Raw genomic sequence first — 17,259 nt, 5'->3', positions numbered from 1 at the left:
CTCCCCAAACCCCACCTTCCTCAGCCTCCGCCCCAAAAACTTCCTGCCGATGGTGAAGAGGGACTTGGCAGCCCTACCCTTGCTACTTCGTCAGCCACTCCCACAATCTTCTGGCTGCCGCTTTTAAGCCTTGCCTTAACAATCCCCTTGGCTTAGCTGAATTGCCGCCCCACTCAGTCCCAGCTGCTGCTAATTGCTGCTTGCTCTGCCCCTCTCCAGGGTTGTTACACATCTTTTTCCACATCGTCTCCACCTGGGACTTGCCTTGTCTTTCCTGAAGCGGATGTCTCAGAGCTGTTTGTCCACACTTTCACTTCCAGCAGCACCTCAATGCTTTCCTCAGGAGGTGCACCTTCTGGCCTCAGGCAAGTGGGTTTCCCCACCGGCCTATCCCTGTCACAATAAGCAACAATGTCTGTATAACAAACAGTCTTCAGAACGTAACCCTTGCTGGATCAAACCAGTGTGTTCCATGCAGTCCTCACAATTTGTCCTTGATACTGCCTCCCAGCACTGGTATTCAGAGGTTTTCTGCCTCTGTAGATGGTGATTCCCTTTACTCTTTAGTCTTTTACTTTAGTGTAACATAGGTTTGAATATTTGGCAATACGCACATGTTTAAAATAAAAATTTAGTTGGTTCTGCTGCATCTTTCTTGGGAGCCATCTTTACCACATTTCCTGCTCAGATTTTCTGAATTGTTTTGTTTGACTTCGTACACCTTTGTGATTGTGTGATGATGGTTTGGTGTAGATGTAATGTTTCTGATCTCAATCAGAAACATATAGAGGGCTCACATTGCTCTATCCCCCTTGTACAGAAATTCTCATTTCTTTCTTTAATTGTAGTTTAATCATAGAATCATAGAGTTGGAAGGGGCCATACAGGCCATCTAGTCCAACCCCCTGCTCAATGCAGGATCAGCCTAGAGCATCCCTGACAAGTGATTGTCCAGCCTCTGCTTAAAGTCTGTCGGTGAGGGGGAACTCACCACCTCCCTAGGTAGCTGATTCCACTGTCGAACAACTCTTACTGTAAAAAACCTTTTCCTAATATCCAGCCGGTATCTCTCCGCCTGCAATTTAAACCCATTATTGCAAGTTACATCAACATCTGTTTGCTTATTTAAAATCTGTTAAAAAGATTTGTAAGCTTGCCTTTGTCTCCCACATTTTGGACCCAGGGTAGATAAAAAATTAAAAAGTCATCATCAAATAACAAAACAATTACAGAAATGCATCTCATTCATATTATAGTTAAGATTGCCCAAAATCATGATTTCAAAGCATGTGTTAGTGCTTATGCAGTCAACAGTAAACTGGTTAAAGCAAACCATTAATGGGACACGTACATTTCTATGCAAGAGGAGAGCAAAGACAAGAAAGTACAGGCCTGCTACACACCCCTAATCTCTATGAAGAATGTACTGGGCCAATATGTTAGAAGCTTTACAGTGCAAACCTAAACAGAGTTATACCCTTCTACGCCCATTGACTTTAGTGGATTTAGAAGGATGTGGTTCTGTTTAGGATTGCTCTGGTAGAGATGTAAGATACTTGTCTTAGATTAGGGATGAATCCTAATCTTAGATTAGGGATGACCCATTTTGTGTTGCCCATAACTGATTTACAGAAGTTATGGCCAGTGGATATAGTTGCTTGGATCCAGTGGAAACATAAATGGACTTAGTGCAGTTCCATATGTGCAAGATCTTGTGCAATGTCTAGCCCTTCCCTCCCTATGGATTATAGTACTCAGGAAATGGTTGCAAAAGGTCTCCTGCAAGTAGAAATGCAAGTGGGGATACAATAAGTTTGCTTTAGTGCAAACAGCTAATGCAGTATTTTTCTTACGTTTCTGCTTGTGCAAGACTCTCGTTCAAGCAGAAATTTTGCTCTGGATGCAATCTATTGATGACCTGTGACCAGAATTCTTGCCCCTTTCTTTTTGTGACACTGTATCATAATGGATGTTGCATATCTCATTACATTTCCCAGACTGAAAAAAGGAACATGTGTATTTTTTAACCTGTTACCATACAAAGGATACACCTACCATCTACCTCCATGTTTCATGATATCTTTGACACAGATGCTCTTCCTTCAGTTCTCTTCTGGGTGCAGAAGTATCCTCCCTTCAGTGTAGTCCATTCATGCCTTGAATCAGCCAAAACGTTTCTTATCCATTCTCCATCCTCCTCTCCGTCATCGAGTTCTTCTCTGGTGATTGCCCAGATCTACCTCACTAGCAGACAGTATGATATGGTCCTTGCTACCTGCCTCAGAGTCACTATACCTGTCCATTTTCCATTCTGGAATCAAAATGGCTACTTTTTAAAAGTCCCTTTCTGAACTCAATTGAGCACAAGAAACAGTCCTCTAATATTCTTCCTCCCTCTTGTGGAGGACTGCTGGGTCATCTTTTTATGCAGTTTAGTCAGTCTTCTTTTATTCCTTTGTTTTGAGCAAACTTTTATATCTCCTGTCTCTTACAGCATGGTTTCTTTATATATTTTATGATTAAAAATTCTTAGGCTTTTGTAGTTTATTGCTGTAACAAAATTATATAACTTCATAACAAGGGCGTGGATCCAAAGATCCCAATGTGTGAGTAGAAGGCACCTCCACTCATATGGAGGGGAAAGTAATTCAGTTAATTCTAGAGGTCTTCCTGATCCTCTGGAGCAGTTGGGGTGGAGGCAGAAGGCACAGAAAGAGGACAGATCTGTGGGGGGAACTTTCGCTGGGTAATTGTAAATGTCTTCTGCTCATGCAGTGGGATTGTGTAAAGCAAACCATGCTCTTTGTTTATAAAGGTAAACATTTGAAGTATTTGTCATCTGCAAATATAACTTTGATGCAAACTCACGTTAACAAGCCTTTTTCCCTGTGGAGCCAGCACTTGAAAGGAAGTTGTTTGGCCCACGTGATTGTTTCCTTCAAATGTTACTAAAGAGGTATGGTAGGCAGGCAAGCTGCCATAGATTTCATGCTTTTCAGGTAACGTACAAATCAAACTTCAGTGCAGACTCATACTGTCATGAAGATCCAGCTTTCCATTATATGCATCTAAGGTCTATGGAAAGAAGAAAGTAGGGGGCCACCTCTACCACCTCACTGCTCAAGCCCATATACCAACTCAGGGCCCTTCCCACCCTGAATCCCTGCCCAATGGGAACTGTCCATGAATGCCTCCCTCAGTAGGAAACAGTTTAGTTTGTTGTTCAATCAAATGGATTTAAGCCACTTATTTCTCAGTAGGACTCAAGTGGGTGTACATGGAAGTACAATCCTCTGAATTGGAACTTTAGGACAGTCCCAAGTGTTATCGCTTTCATAGCTATTCATCTGCTTTGAAAATCATCTTTGATGTGAGAACATCCTTGGAATTCTTTTATATATAACACACTATTTCCAATTTTAAATGGTGTGGGCTTCTGAGAATACCTCCTTGAGACATCATACTTTAAGAATTATTATTATTATTATTATTATTATTATTATTATTATTATTATTATTATTATTATTATACCTTGCTCTTTTCCCGGCCAGGCTCAGAGTGGCTCACAATAATTAAGAACAATCCAACATATATTACACAAAAATTCAATACAACACAGCATAATTAAAATTCAATAAAATGTAACAGTAAGATCATTTAAATCCATTGAACCAATTGGCACACATGAATAGCATATTGGACCACAGTGACCCTGGGAGGAAAGCAATCAAGACCCCGCCTAGAATCAGTAAGATGGAACAAGAAACAGAAAAGGGGGGCGGGGAGGCCAGCTATGATATACACCATTGCTGTTCTCAGCTGTAGGCTTGGCAGAAATTAGAAGTTTCCAAACATGAAGGAAAGTTACAAATGGCAGGTAGCATAGAAAAGAGAAAAGGAAAAAAACAGGCTGTGGGGCTCCTGAGGTCTAAAGAAGCAAAAGGTAGGTGGTTGAATCTAGGAGAAGATTTTATGGAAAGCGATTGCACAGTGGATCTTTCTTTGTCTTCCCCTTCCTGAAGTAGCCTACATCTTCATGCACCAGTGATTTTAACTCTGTGTAATTTATTGTCCAGTTACATTTCTAGAAGTGGTATTAGGTTGAAGAGAGTTACTGCTGAAATTGTCATAAATAGTCTGATGAAATATACTATCTGCATCTTAATTTTGGGTCAACTTTAGAAATATTTATTATTCTATAGATGACAGAACATATCATTTCCAAGCGGAGGATGAACAGGATTGCCAAATGTAAGTTGCATTTCTATTTTGCTTTAGTAATAATTGCTTTTTCATTTGCTTGTGATGATGATGGTGTATTCTGTAGATAAAATACCTACTTCTTACTTGAAGAGAAGGATGTGCCTTGATTCCGTTGCAGATGAGTTTGGACAATTCAGGTTTCAATAGTTCTAGTACGTCTACAAGTAGTAGTATAGAAAAGAAATTAGGAAACCCTGGAATTGTAATGCTTAGGCTGAAAACGCATGGCCATTTTGTTCCTTTAATCGCCCAAGAATGGAGTGAATTCCCCAAGACCACATGCATGGCCGTGGCCTGCCCGTGGGATTAACCCACCCACTTCTGTAACTTTCCTGGGTTATCTCAACGCTGAGTTGTGCCGATTTAAATTTTTGGAGCACTGCAGCTACAGGTGTAAACCGGTGCGTTTCAGCACCCGAGTCGACTTCCTCGCCCCGGCGGCAGCAGCAACTTAGGTGCCTTTTCACCCCAACCCCTCTCTCTCTCCCACTCCCGCGCCCTCCTCCTCTGCTGTTTCCCCCCAGCACCAGCCGTTTGGGATCACCTTTCCAGCAGCCTACAGCTCAGATGCCCAGCGTCAGAGAGATGGAGTGGTGGCGGCGGCAGCTCCTTCTGGAGCCAACAATGCACACTTCCACTGTTGTTGGCTCTGGAAGGAGCCGCCGCCACTCCGTCTCTCTTATGCTGGGGCTCAGGGCTGCAGGCTACTGGAAAGGTGGACTCCAATGGCTGGTGCTGGGGAAAGCGGCAGAGGAGGAGGGCTTGGGGGCGGGGGAGAGAGAGGGGTCCCGGGTGGAAAGGTGCCGACACTGCTGCTGCCGCTGGGGCAGAGAGAGGCGGAGGAGGAGGGGGTGGGGTGGGGGGAGAGGGGGAAGGAGGGAGAGAGGCACAGGGTCCAGGGGCGGGAAGGTGCCGCGACTGCTGCCATCGGGGCCGGGCAGTGGTTTCTCCTGGTGCGGAAGGCGTCCCTTCTTCAGGCTGTAATTTGTTTGTCCCTTCCCCATGAGTTCAATTTTTTGAACACGGGATTAAAAAATGCGCGACACAACAGGGACAAACAAATTACAATCTAGCCATGCGTTAATGGCCTTAGTCTGCAAATGTCCCACTCCTACAGTTTCAACAGTCGGGGATTTTCAATTTAAGTCAATATAAATCTGGATTACAACTTTACATTTGAAAGAGAGAGAGAGAGAAAGAATTTCAAACTTTTGAATCTCAAACATTTGGGGATGGATCCAGTGACTCCATTCCACTAAGTAAAGAGTCTTCCTCCAACAGAAGGACCTGTTCTGTCTTAAAAGAAGGGAGACATTGGATTCAACCTTTGGAAAACGCTTATTTTTGCTTGTTTGAGCCCAAATTTTCTGGCATACATTTAACTACAATGTGTCTGTTTTACCCTCTGTGGCTAAACATCTTTCAAAAGATGATTTTAAAAGCCCAGAAAAAAAAGCAAGGTAGCTGGATTAATAGGACAGTTGAAAAAGCGACATGTGAATATTTTGATTTTTCTAGCTGGATATCTGTGCTACAGAACAGTAAAGAAGAAGCTTTGAATAACGCGTTCAAAGGCGACGACAACACAGGAGAAAATAACATTGTCCAAGAACTGACAAAAGAAATCATCTCTGATGTGCAGAGGATGCCTGGAAATGATATGTGCTGTGACTGCGGAGCACAAGGTAACTTTACGGAGCTGATGGATTATTTATTTGATAAAGTAAAAAAAATTCCCTTCCCCTAGAAAAAGACAGCAGGGTTGCTAGCAGTGGGAGGCAATGGAAAACCAGCTGTTCTCATCTCTTGCTTTGAAAACCCCATGAAGGGTCGCCACAAAAAAGCCACAAAAAAACTCCTAGATATCATACATGTTAGGAGCCCCATGGCGCAGAGTGGTAAGCTGCAGTACTGCAGTCCAAGCTCTGCTCACAACCTGAGTTCAATCCCGACGGAAGTCTGTTTCAGGTAGCCGGCTCAAGTGTGACTCAGCTTTCCATCCTTCCGAGGTCAGTAAAGTGAGTACCCAGCTTGCTGGGGGTAAAGTGTAGATGACTGGGGAAGGCACTGGCAAACCACCCCATAAACATAGTCTGCCTAGTAAACATCAGGAAGTGACGTCACCCAGTGGGTCAGGAATGACCCGATGCTTGCACAGGGGACTTTTACCTTTTTTTATCATACATGTTAAAATCAGTTCTCAGTTTTATACAAAAGTTTGCAAATTGGCTGGAAGAGAAAGATTAAATTTTTACCAGGTAGTGCCTTGTTTCTTTCTTGCGCTCGCACGTGGTAATTTTTCCTCAAGGTAGTTGATATTAGATTTTAATTGTTTTCTAATGGTAGTTAATATATTGCAGGAGATCTTCCTTCGAATTTAAGGCAGTGTGTTCTTGCTGTGTGGGCTAAATAATATGGTAGACTTAATTTTGTTTGTTTCTGCTTCCATTGTTACGATAGTCAAAGTATAAACACCTCTTCAAAGAGGACTGATTCCTCCCCACAGTCCCTGTGCTCTCCTGACCCTCAATATCAGCTTTTCACTGGTGAATGGGGGCTGCTGGGGGAGGGGAAGGCTGGAAAGATCCGTGCCTGTGAATGCCAGCCCTTAGGTGCCACGTGATTCCTTTTTTGTTTAAACTATAACAGTCTACCAGAGCTGTCCTAAGCAGAGTTGAACACACATGAAGCTGCCTTATACTGAATCAGACCCTTGATCCATCAAAGTCAGTATTGTCTACTCAGACTGGCAGCGGCTCTCCAGGGTCTCAGGCAGAGGTCTTTCACATCACCTACTTGCCTAGTCCCTTTAACTGGAGATTCCAGGGATTGAACCTGGGACCTTCTGCATGCCAAGCAGATGCTCTACCACTGAGCCACGGCCCCCTCCCTGTTCTTCTAAACCCGTTGATTTCAGTGGACTTTGAAGGGTGTAAAATTGCACTGCAACACAGCAGTCCCACTGAAATCCATTACCCTTGTGTAGCTTACATTGTCTTTTTATTTCCTTTTCAGATCCTACATGGCTCTCAACCAACCTGGGCATTTTAACTTGTATCGAGTGCTCAGGAATTCACCGAGAACTTGGTGTCCACTATTCCAGAATGCAGTCGCTCACATTAGATGTGCTGGGAACATCTGAACTGCTGGTAAACTGAACATGTTTCATTTAAATGTTGAGTGAGCGTCTAGACAGTATATTCTTGCCAGTCAGTAAAATCGTAAGAATGCCTTTGTTATCCATTAAAGGAAGTACCGTAGAACAATATTGATTCTGATAGTACAGTTTCGCTGAATAAAACATATTGGATTGATGTTGTGTTAAAGCATCCTTATTAAAAAGATTTAAGTAGTGCATTATAGGCACCAAATTTGAACAGTTCATTTTTGTGTTAACCTTTGCCTCAAGGGTTTGTACTTGAAAATGGAGTAAAGGTGGATCCTCTGGGGGGTTAAACTTTACTCAGGCGTGGGACTGCTGCCCAAAATGTCATCCCTGTATTGAATTTCCCTTGCTTTCCCAGTGTTAGGTATTTTCACTTACCCTGCAATAATGTTGGCTTGTCATACATTTCCCTACCCCTTCTCACCATTAGCTACCACTGGCAGGGAAGCACATAACTTGTTAATCTCGCAGATGAAGGGAGAACATGATGTGGGAATGTGATTTTTGATGATAGCCAGATAGCTGTAATGTGTAACTTGTCCCTTATTGCATAGTCATATATATGCAATTTATGTATGATGTGTCTGTATCTGTTTTATGAAAACGTATGAAGAGATGGGTTTATGGTGCATTCTTACTGCGACATTCAGACCATCTTTTCTTAATGCGAAGCCTTATAATGCAGTCTTGTTCTACTTACATTTAGCTAGAAATCATAACTGAACCTTGTTCAGACTAACGCTTAACTCGTTTGGTAGTAGACCAAATGGCAACACTTCTAGCCCATTCATAGGTGCTTTAGACATAGAAACCTCCATGTGAAGAGTCTGATGCTAATTAAAAACATATGCAATCGTGCTACCCTTTCCTAGCCATTGACATATCTCATTGTGAACTGTTAGTTCATGTATTACTTTGAATTGTTGGTGTTTCTTTTAATAGCTTGCCAAGAATATTGGGAATGCAGGATTTAATGAGATTATGGAATTTTGCCTTCCTGGAGACGAGATAGTCAAACCCAATCCAAGCAGTGACATGTAAGTGTGAAACATGGAATGTATGAAGAACTGGTTTGATGTAATAGCTAAAAGTATACATTCTAATCTTGCCCCAGTCAGGAACTCAGTAGCTGCCCTTCAGCAAGGCACTGCTTTCTTAGCTTCTCACACACACGTCATTTGCAGTATGAATTTACAGGGATGTTGATTACTGAGAGGCCATGTGTAAAGCTATTTGAATACTCAGTACAAGCATCCTGTAGTTAAATCAAGTGGAGAGTATTGTAGAGCAAGAATATGAGTCTGTAAACGATGCCAATGCAAAAAGGATTTAGAAGTGGCATCCTGTTATTCAGAGCTAAATATGCTGTTTGTGCCAACACTCGAGAAGTAACGGGAATGCTTTTTTCTTGGCCCAAAAAAGCCTTTAAAAAATTGACAGAGACCTACCCCTACCTCTAAGAACTGACATGTATGTACCTGTGTTCTGTCCAAATGCTGTGTTTGGGTAGATAGACCTCTTGCAACCATATCTATGTACAATATTTTTTTAAAACTGGGATTCAATGAAAAAAGTAGAATAAATGTCTGGTTTTAGAAAGTGAATTAATGTCAACAGGCAGTGGTGTAATTGCAACAAAAGAGGAAGCATGGACAAGTGGCTTTTGTTAAGGGAGAAAAAATCCAGAGAAAGACTTTCAGACCTAAACACCTCCTACAACTTTTACAGCTTTCTAGATAAAAGATGGCTACTGTCCAAAGAAGTAGCATTTGAATGGAGCGTACTTGATCGGCTTACCCTCCGTAATCTGTAACGGATACTATCTTAAATCATGCATGACGACAAATCTAAACAATTGACCTGAGGCTAAATAAAGTGAAAGAGTAACAGAACAGTCAAATGTTTAAATATTCATTGCAGGTTTTCCCCCAGAAGAATTGAATGATGCATCAGTTTAATGACTCCCATGCTTAGTTTTAATTTAATTTGTGAAATGATTGCACAAATTTGCTGCAAAAAGCTAAAGAAGGTTTTACAGAAGTGACTTGAGTTCACTTATGTATTCTGATCTGTTAGTTTAAGCGGTTTGTACCAGTTAAAGGATAAGTTAATTGATTGTAAGTACATATGCCTTTTGTATATATGTCAGAGAATAAGGAAAGTAGTATATCAAAAAGGAAACCCAAACAATTTCCATGAGCACCCAATATAATATCTGAGTAGGTAATGCCAACTTTCTATAAACTATGCTATGCCTTTTTTCAGGAATGCAAGAAAAGATTATATTAATGCCAAATATATTGAAAGAAAATATGCAAGGAAAAAATACTCTGATACAGTGGCTAAGCTACAAAGTCTCTGTGAAGCAGTCAAAACAAGAGACATTTTTGGACTGGTCCAAGTATATGCTGATGGTGTGGATCTAACTGAGAAAATTCCACTAGCAAATGGACATGTAAGTTTTTTCAACCTTCAGATATCACTGATTAATGTGAAACTCTTTATTTATGACAGTGGAATCATAAATTAATTTGCAATCCTTTGAAGATATTTCACTATCACTCTCCTGATACAGTGTTGATAATCTATGAAACATGGCAGGGGAAAAGTTTACATCAAAATTAAAAGCACTCCTGTCAGTTGCAAAAAAAATACATTGAAAATAGGTATCGTAAAACATGAATGAAAAGTGTTTGCACAGATATTCAACTGGAGATGTATCTAGGCATACCGAAATCTAAACATAGGGGTTTTTTGTTTTGTTTTTTGCTATATTTATGACTTAAGATGCAATCTAATGGCATAGATGTGGTTTCAATGGCAAGGTTTCTTAAATATTTTCACCTTGAGGTCCTTTCTAAATTTTGAATAGTTGCCTCCCCCAAACCATGGGCAGCCATTTCTTTCACAGGCGAGCACACAGAAACCTCGCACGCAGATACATGTCTGCAGCCTACTCTGCACGTGTAAAGATTTGTAGCTTGGGACACTCAGCCATCACTCTTAGTACAAGATGACTAGAACAGGGCAACTCAGACACTTCTAAAACTAGCTGTGGCCCTTTACCTGCAAGCATTTTCCCATTTGAAAATCTGTCTGTGGGCTGCCACTAGTCTGACTAGAAAAACAAAGACAGGCAAAGAGAGGGTCCCTGTCTTGTTTCCTACCTGGGCTAATACAGTTCTGACAAGGAATAGCGGGGGAGGAGAGAAACAATTACCCTCCCCCTTTTTGCCAGCGCCACAGTCATGATCTAACTCAAGTGACCCCTTATTAGCTGCTTTTTAAAGGCTAAACTGCACTTCAGGAGAATCCAGTCACAGTTCCCCAACGCAATGTGTCGTTATAACGCACCCCCCTTTTACCCTCTTTTTAGTACCCACTCTCTCACCCTGACCGTGTAAGCTGAGGTCCTATCAGGCTGGTTACCAAGCTTAGAATCTTTCACAGCCTCCTCTCAGGCTGGGTGCAAAGCTTAGAATCATCTTCTCTCTCCCTTGGAGCTCAGAGTGTCAGCTTTTTGGCTCCTCCCACTCTTAGTCTCAGTTTTTTTCTGCAGATTAACCCCTTTTCTGTCACAGTCATCTCTTAGGGTCAAACTATATATTACGTTTTGTAACTAGTTGGGTCTGGGCTCCCTAACTTTCCCCCCAACCACGTAAAGATGTGGAGAATAACATTTTAAAGGTCCTTGGGGAGCCTATTCAGCTCAGGACTGCAGAGTGGTGAACCATGCTCCGGTGTCCCTGTCTTCTTCCCAAGTGTGTGTGTGTTTGTGGGGAGGGGGTTTTTTGCCCCATTTTGGAGCTGTGCGTGATTAAAGTAGGATATAAATACGACAGTCTGCTTTTTAGAATTTGTTCAGTGTAGCTCAACTGTAAATATGGCATGTTAAAATATGTGATGTTTGTATGAATATGAATCAATTCTCAGGAACAAGATGAAACTGCCCTTCATCTCGCAGTAAGATCAGTTGATCGGACCTCGCTTCACATAGTTGACTTCTTGGTGCAGAATAGGTGAGCAGATTCCGTTTGCAAAACTATGCACACATAATTATGCAAACATAATTTTACAAGCATCTCATTTGAAGCAGACTTTTGAGAGTTGGACCAGCATAAACTAAGCCATTTCCTTTCTCTTTCGGTCCAGTGGAAACCTCGACAAGCAGACGTGTAAAGGCAGCACTGCTCTCCATTACTGCTGTTTGACAGATAATGTTGAATGCCTCAAACTACTTCTGAGAGGGAAAGCTTCTATCGAAATAGGTAAAGGGGGAAAGAGGGTTCCTCTTCGTTGACGGGCTTTCTACGTTTAAGTTATTTGCAGTATAAACTTATTTATTTAGTTGGTTAATTTGTATGTTGCCTCTTCAGAGCTTAAGGCTATGATAAAAACAATACTATAAAATAATCAAAACAGCAACATGAATGGTCGATATTCAACAAGCCATAAAACAACCATTGAGCTTACAAAGGAAAACAATTTACAAAGGCTTACAATAAACTGCTTGTTCTTTCCTATGTAATGTAGAATAGATCATTTTTTTAAACAGACAGTACTTGGAATGAAGATCCTTAAGAGAGTGGTTAGTGTTTTAATACCCAGGCTATTATTATTTTATGGAATTTCTCAGTTTTTGTGAGGTATTATTATATGGCAAATACTGAATTAACCTCAAAAGGAAGGAAATCACTACTACTTAGTATTGAACTGGAGCAAAAACTTCAGCTAAACTAAGGAAGAACATTTAATATGTATTCAAGCTTCATCTTTTTTTTTTGCCCTGATCTGGATGGCCTAGGCAAATCCGATCTCGTCAGATCTTGGAAACTTAGCAGGGTTGGCCCTGGCAAGTATTTGGATGGGTGACCTCCAAGGAATACCAGGGCCGCTATGCAAAGGCAAGCAATGGCAAACCACCTCTGAACATCTGTTACCTTGAAAACCCCACCAGGGATCGCCGTAAGTCAGCTGTGACTTGATGGCACTTTCCTACACCAAAGCATTTTTAATTTTCCATGAGACACACATTGTAAACTCTCCTGAAAAAAGATTATCTTTTGACTAGATTGTACCTATTGTTTGGTTCATTCTCTTCAGATTCCAAAGTTGTAGTAACATGAATTAAAGTTTCAAAAAACAACATAACATTTTCCCCTCTGTTGATTTATAGCTAACGAAGCTGGAGAGACGCCACTTGATATAGCTAAACGTTTAAAACATACACGGTGTGAAGAGCTGGTAAGGTTTTTTCCCAGCATTATCTTGTGCTTAAAAGGGTGGGGGAAGAAGTAGAGGAAAGAACCTGGTGTAAGAAACGGGTATTTTCATCGTTGACGTTCAGCTTTGTATCACTGTACCTAACTTTGGTTCCTCAGTTGACCCAGGCTTTGGCTGGAAGGCTTAATTCCCATGTCCATGTCGAATATGAATGGCGGCTACTTCATGAAGACCTGGACGAAAGTGATGATGATGTGGATGAAAAGTTGCAGGTGAGTAATCAGATAATGTAGCTTCAGTGGAACCCAGCTTTAAAGGTTTCTGATTACTCACATGAAAAGGAATATTTAATGGACTACAGCAGAAGTGTCCAACTCATTTGTTACGAGGTCCGGATATGACATAAATGTCACTTGGTCAGGCCGGGCCATGCTTTGCCAGCCCAGATCAAGAGTGGTGGGGGTGGGGGTGACTGCCTTGGCCGGATAAGAGCTCTCCAGGGGCCAGATCCACCCCAGGCCGTATATTTGACATCCCTTGACTCAGGCATAGGAATAGGCACCTATCAATAAGGATATCTGATGGTATTTTTCTCTTTTCTGCTAGATAATCTCTTCCATCGCTACCTTCTTTTGAGTGTTATTTTGTGCTGAGGACATTTATTGTAGTTGTTTGTCTTTACATTATAAGCAGCTATTGTGTCATTCCCCCCCTTTTACCACTTCTCCACATTTGCATGTTAGTGACTGGATTTTCAATTTCTGAACACTAGGCCTTCTGTTTGCTAAAGGTCAAGAAGTGTGTGGTTTATTCTCAGGACAGTGGTAATTAACTCCTGTATTAGTGCTGTACTACACTAGTATTACATTTTGGAGGACTTTCATTCATAGGGTCGCCATGAGTCGGAAGCGACTTGACGGCACTTAACACACACACACTAGTATTCCGGTCATACTGTGGGAGCAAATGGCGAATGAAGGGGTAGGGGCACTTGAAAAAACATGTGGGGGGTTACGAGATTGCTTGGTGCTGCTGCAACGTGGGGCCAATTAGGATTGGCCTCTCATGGCAATTCTTAAACGGCTAAATTTTCCTTTAAAATGGCATTGGCAGCCACAGGTTAGACCCATGTCTGTTGTAATAGGTAGTTTGGCCCTTAGAAAGGACAGATTCCCTATACTTATCTGTTCTGCATCTCTAGGGCAGAGGCCTGACAAGTGGTTCCTGTTTAAGCGGGAAGCTATATGGGGTGCTGTACTCCTTGCTCTCTTAGGTGAGGTTTGGCTTGAGCCTCAGTCCTTCCCAGCTGAGTGCTCAGTGATAAGGCTAAGGATAAAAAGGCATTTCACTGCTCACCCTGTATTAGTAGGCATCTAGGCTACAGGGACTTGTGAAAAGACGATTAAGGGCTGTTCATGACAAAACCATTGTCTTTGTTATGGGGAAGGCACAGTTGAATGTTCCTAATGCATGTGAAAATGGTCTTTGTAGCAATATGGAGGTCAATTTCTTTGATTTTTTTTTAAATCTCCAAAACATTACATTTTGAAATGAGCCTTAAGCAAAAATTCTTCTCAGAAGCCAAAGTTCTTTTGAAAAGCGGCATGCTAAGACCCAATGATAGTGTTCAGTTTTTTAAAATTACTTTTACTCCCTCTATATATCAAGGTATGGTGGTTTTGCTTTATTGCTATTATTACTGAGCAGTTTTATTAAAAATGAAGTTTTGCTTCACTGATTCTAGACTAATTAAACATTACCTTCTCATTTTAAATACACATGCAGACAATGTGTAAAGCACTACCTTATTGTGTTTTGTTGTTTGCCGTCAAGTCACATCTGACTTATGGTGACCCCCCATAGGGTTTTCAAGGCAAGAGATGCTCAGAGGTGGGTGGTTTGCCCTTGCCTGCCCTCCATGTCACCACCCTGGTATTCCTTGAAGGTCTCCTATCCAAATACTAACCAGGGCTGACCCTTCTTAGCTTCTGAGATCTGACGAGGTCAGGCTAGCATGTGCTGTCCAGGTCAGGACTTACTGTGGATAGGCTTGCCTGAAATCCTGCCCTCAGTGGCTGCACAGAAGGTTGGATCCTGCAGATCTATTTCACTGAGAGCATCTTACACCAAAGGAAGGCTTCTTGCACTGGGGGAAGGGGCCTGCCTTCACTGCAATTGATCCATGGGAACCACCACCCCGTGGTCTTATTTGATGGTGTGTTGGATTTCTGTGGTTTTGGTTTGTGTTTGAAGTGTCTTCATTGCTTGAAACACATGCCCATGTGTGTGTCTCTCTTTCTCCGTTCTTTTTTTTTTTTTAAAGCAGCCAAGCCCCAATCGAAGAGAGGACAGGCCTGTCAGTTTCTACCAGCTAGGATCTGGCCAACTTCAGCCAAACGTGGCATCTTTGGCAAGAGATGCTGCCAACATAGCCAAGGACAAGCAAAGGGGCTTCATGCCCAGCCTCTTGCAGAATGAGACCTACGGAGCTATACTCAGCAGCAGTCCTCCTTCCACCCAGACTCTGGCTTCTGTCACAAGTGCACCGCCTTTGCCTCCCAGGAATGTCGGAAAAGGTACTGAATGCTGTAGAGATGCTGTTATACTTCATAGTTTCAGAGCAGCAAAAACCTTGTTTCTTCCATTTTGTATGTTCATTTTAGTTTTACAGTCCCTTTGGTCCAGGTAGGTATCGGCATTATAAACTGATGTGATTTTTTTCCATTTAACTTGGGATGTAGCTCTACTTTCTAGGTTTTTTTTGGGGGGGACGTATATATTTATTCAAAGCACTTCTACCATGCCATTTAATCGTGTAAATCAATTTAAATGACCAAAGGAACACCATAATAAGACCGGCTAAAATCATGAAATACAATCAGTACATGGAGTGAGATCTTACAACTCCCTTTTACTAATGGCAGAGCCTTCCTCTGGCAGAAGGGGCATGTTGTGCCCCCAGAAGGATCCACTTTTATTGGAATGGAGTCCTGCAGACACTGTAATCTGTGTTACACAGATTGTGTTCCATATCCTACACAATATATGCAAGAAGCAAAATCAAGTTTTAGTCCTAAAAAGTATCCCAAGCTGTATTTTTAGTAAACGTAATATTCTATTTGCTGAGTCCATCAAATTAGTGTTTAAGGTGGGGCTTAGCAATTGCTGTGCTAAGGGAAAATGTCAAAGGAATTGAGGTTAGTGGAGCATTGTGAATCGAGCCTAGCGTGAATGCATCAGATTGGCGTGTGAGAGACTTAAGGACCAAACAGTAACCATCAAACAACTCTCCTTGTGAGCTGATTTTGTAGCTACATGTTGATAAGTTACATCATAAGATCTTTAATTTCCAGTATTAACACTTGAAAATTGTGTATCTATTCTTATAACCACTCTGCTAATGTATGTTTCATTCTGCTGGTCCATGACCATAATGAATTATTGATTGATTGAATATTAAACACTAGTCTACATTATTTATTAAATTAATTTAAACTAGGACGACATTCCATCAAAAGTTCATCTTTTTGCTCACTTGTAAGAGTGCAAGCAAGGCTTCTGCGTGATCAACAAACTGCTCTAAATCGGCAAGCCTGAGCTAAACATCTTTAATCACATTGATTTCCATAGTTGTTGCTTTACTTCTTGCCACTTCCTGATGACTTACATACAAAATAGTAATAAAACGTAGAATAGCTTGTAAATCAAAATGAATAATAAACATGCCTCATCATGGCTTTGAAGAAACTATAGGCATGTTTATTATTCATTTTGATTCACAAGCTATTCTAGGTTTCAAAATGAACGTCAGCATTTCCATTCCTCATTTATTCTTGTATCAATTTCTGAGGTTTTATTACTGTTTCATAGAAGGTGCTGAGGCTGATGTATTTACTTGCTCAGGGCTATTCAATAATCCAAAGCTAAACTGCCATTTGGACCGCCATTTGAAGACGGTCATACAACATAATTTGGTGACTTTCTGCGGTGAAATAACTTTTATTTTTAAAAATCCGAATGGACAAAATGTTACTTGCATAATCAGTAGTATTTTCTTCTTCACTGAATACCACTGATTGATTCTTTGGAGAATTACTATCAATGCATTCTCTTAACCAGGCAAGTAATATAGGTGGCCTGCAGTATGTTTTGAACGGAATTCTCTTTCACAGATGTCAGCTGCAGTAGAAATCGGCAATTTAAAATGTTAGTACTTCTATGAAGTACTGAGCCAGAGTTGGTAAGAATGTGGTGTTACAGGACATGTGAGCCTATGAGAGGATGGTTACAGTTCATAGCTACATCATAGCTGCAGAAACAATCTGATTAAAATTCCTTCAAAGGGACAAGCGATGAAAAAGAAGAAAGACAGGCCGCTTGGGAAGAGCAAATGCTCAGCTAGGAACAGAAAGATGGTTCCCGTCTTTCTCGGTGACTTGCATAGCTGAGTAACTTGTCTTCTGTCCTATTTCTTGTTTTGTCACTAATTTTGCAATCAAAATCGTGATTACATCAAACTCGCTACGGAAAATGATGATTCTGCAAATACAGCTAGCTATGATTAGTTAGGGTCTGCCAAACCAGGATCTGAAACCATAGTTTGAAG

At 41.3% G+C, this 17,259-nt stretch overlaps 1 protein-coding gene across 2 annotated transcripts in view; it reads left to right on the top strand.

Annotated features, from left to right (window-relative positions):
• The window catches only part of ASAP2 (ArfGAP with SH3 domain, ankyrin repeat and PH domain 2), a 107,873-nt gene that overhangs the window by 80,189 nt on the left and 10,425 nt on the right, over window positions 1-17,259 (top strand). For both annotated transcript variants that reach the window (XM_056856097.1, XM_056856096.1), the window contains exons 13-22: window positions 4,204-4,252; window positions 5,783-5,949; window positions 7,280-7,413; window positions 8,373-8,467; window positions 9,696-9,885; window positions 11,364-11,449; window positions 11,583-11,698; window positions 12,607-12,674; window positions 12,812-12,925; window positions 14,977-15,229. In XM_056856097.1, the coding sequence (XP_056712075.1) occupies window positions 4,204-4,252; window positions 5,783-5,949; window positions 7,280-7,413; window positions 8,373-8,467; window positions 9,696-9,885; window positions 11,364-11,449; window positions 11,583-11,698; window positions 12,607-12,674; window positions 12,812-12,925; window positions 14,977-15,229 (1,272 nt within the window). The remainder of the gene's footprint in view (window positions 1-4,203; window positions 4,253-5,782; window positions 5,950-7,279; window positions 7,414-8,372; window positions 8,468-9,695; window positions 9,886-11,363; window positions 11,450-11,582; window positions 11,699-12,606; window positions 12,675-12,811; window positions 12,926-14,976; window positions 15,230-17,259) is intronic.

The sequence above is a fragment of the Euleptes europaea genome, chromosome 10 (genome assembly GCF_029931775.1).
Source record: "Euleptes europaea isolate rEulEur1 chromosome 10, rEulEur1.hap1, whole genome shotgun sequence".
Classification (NCBI taxonomy): Eukaryota; Metazoa; Chordata; class Lepidosauria; order Squamata; family Sphaerodactylidae; genus Euleptes; species Euleptes europaea.
Note: the sequence above shows the minus strand (reverse complement) of the source record. Positions and strands in the feature narration are given on the sequence as shown.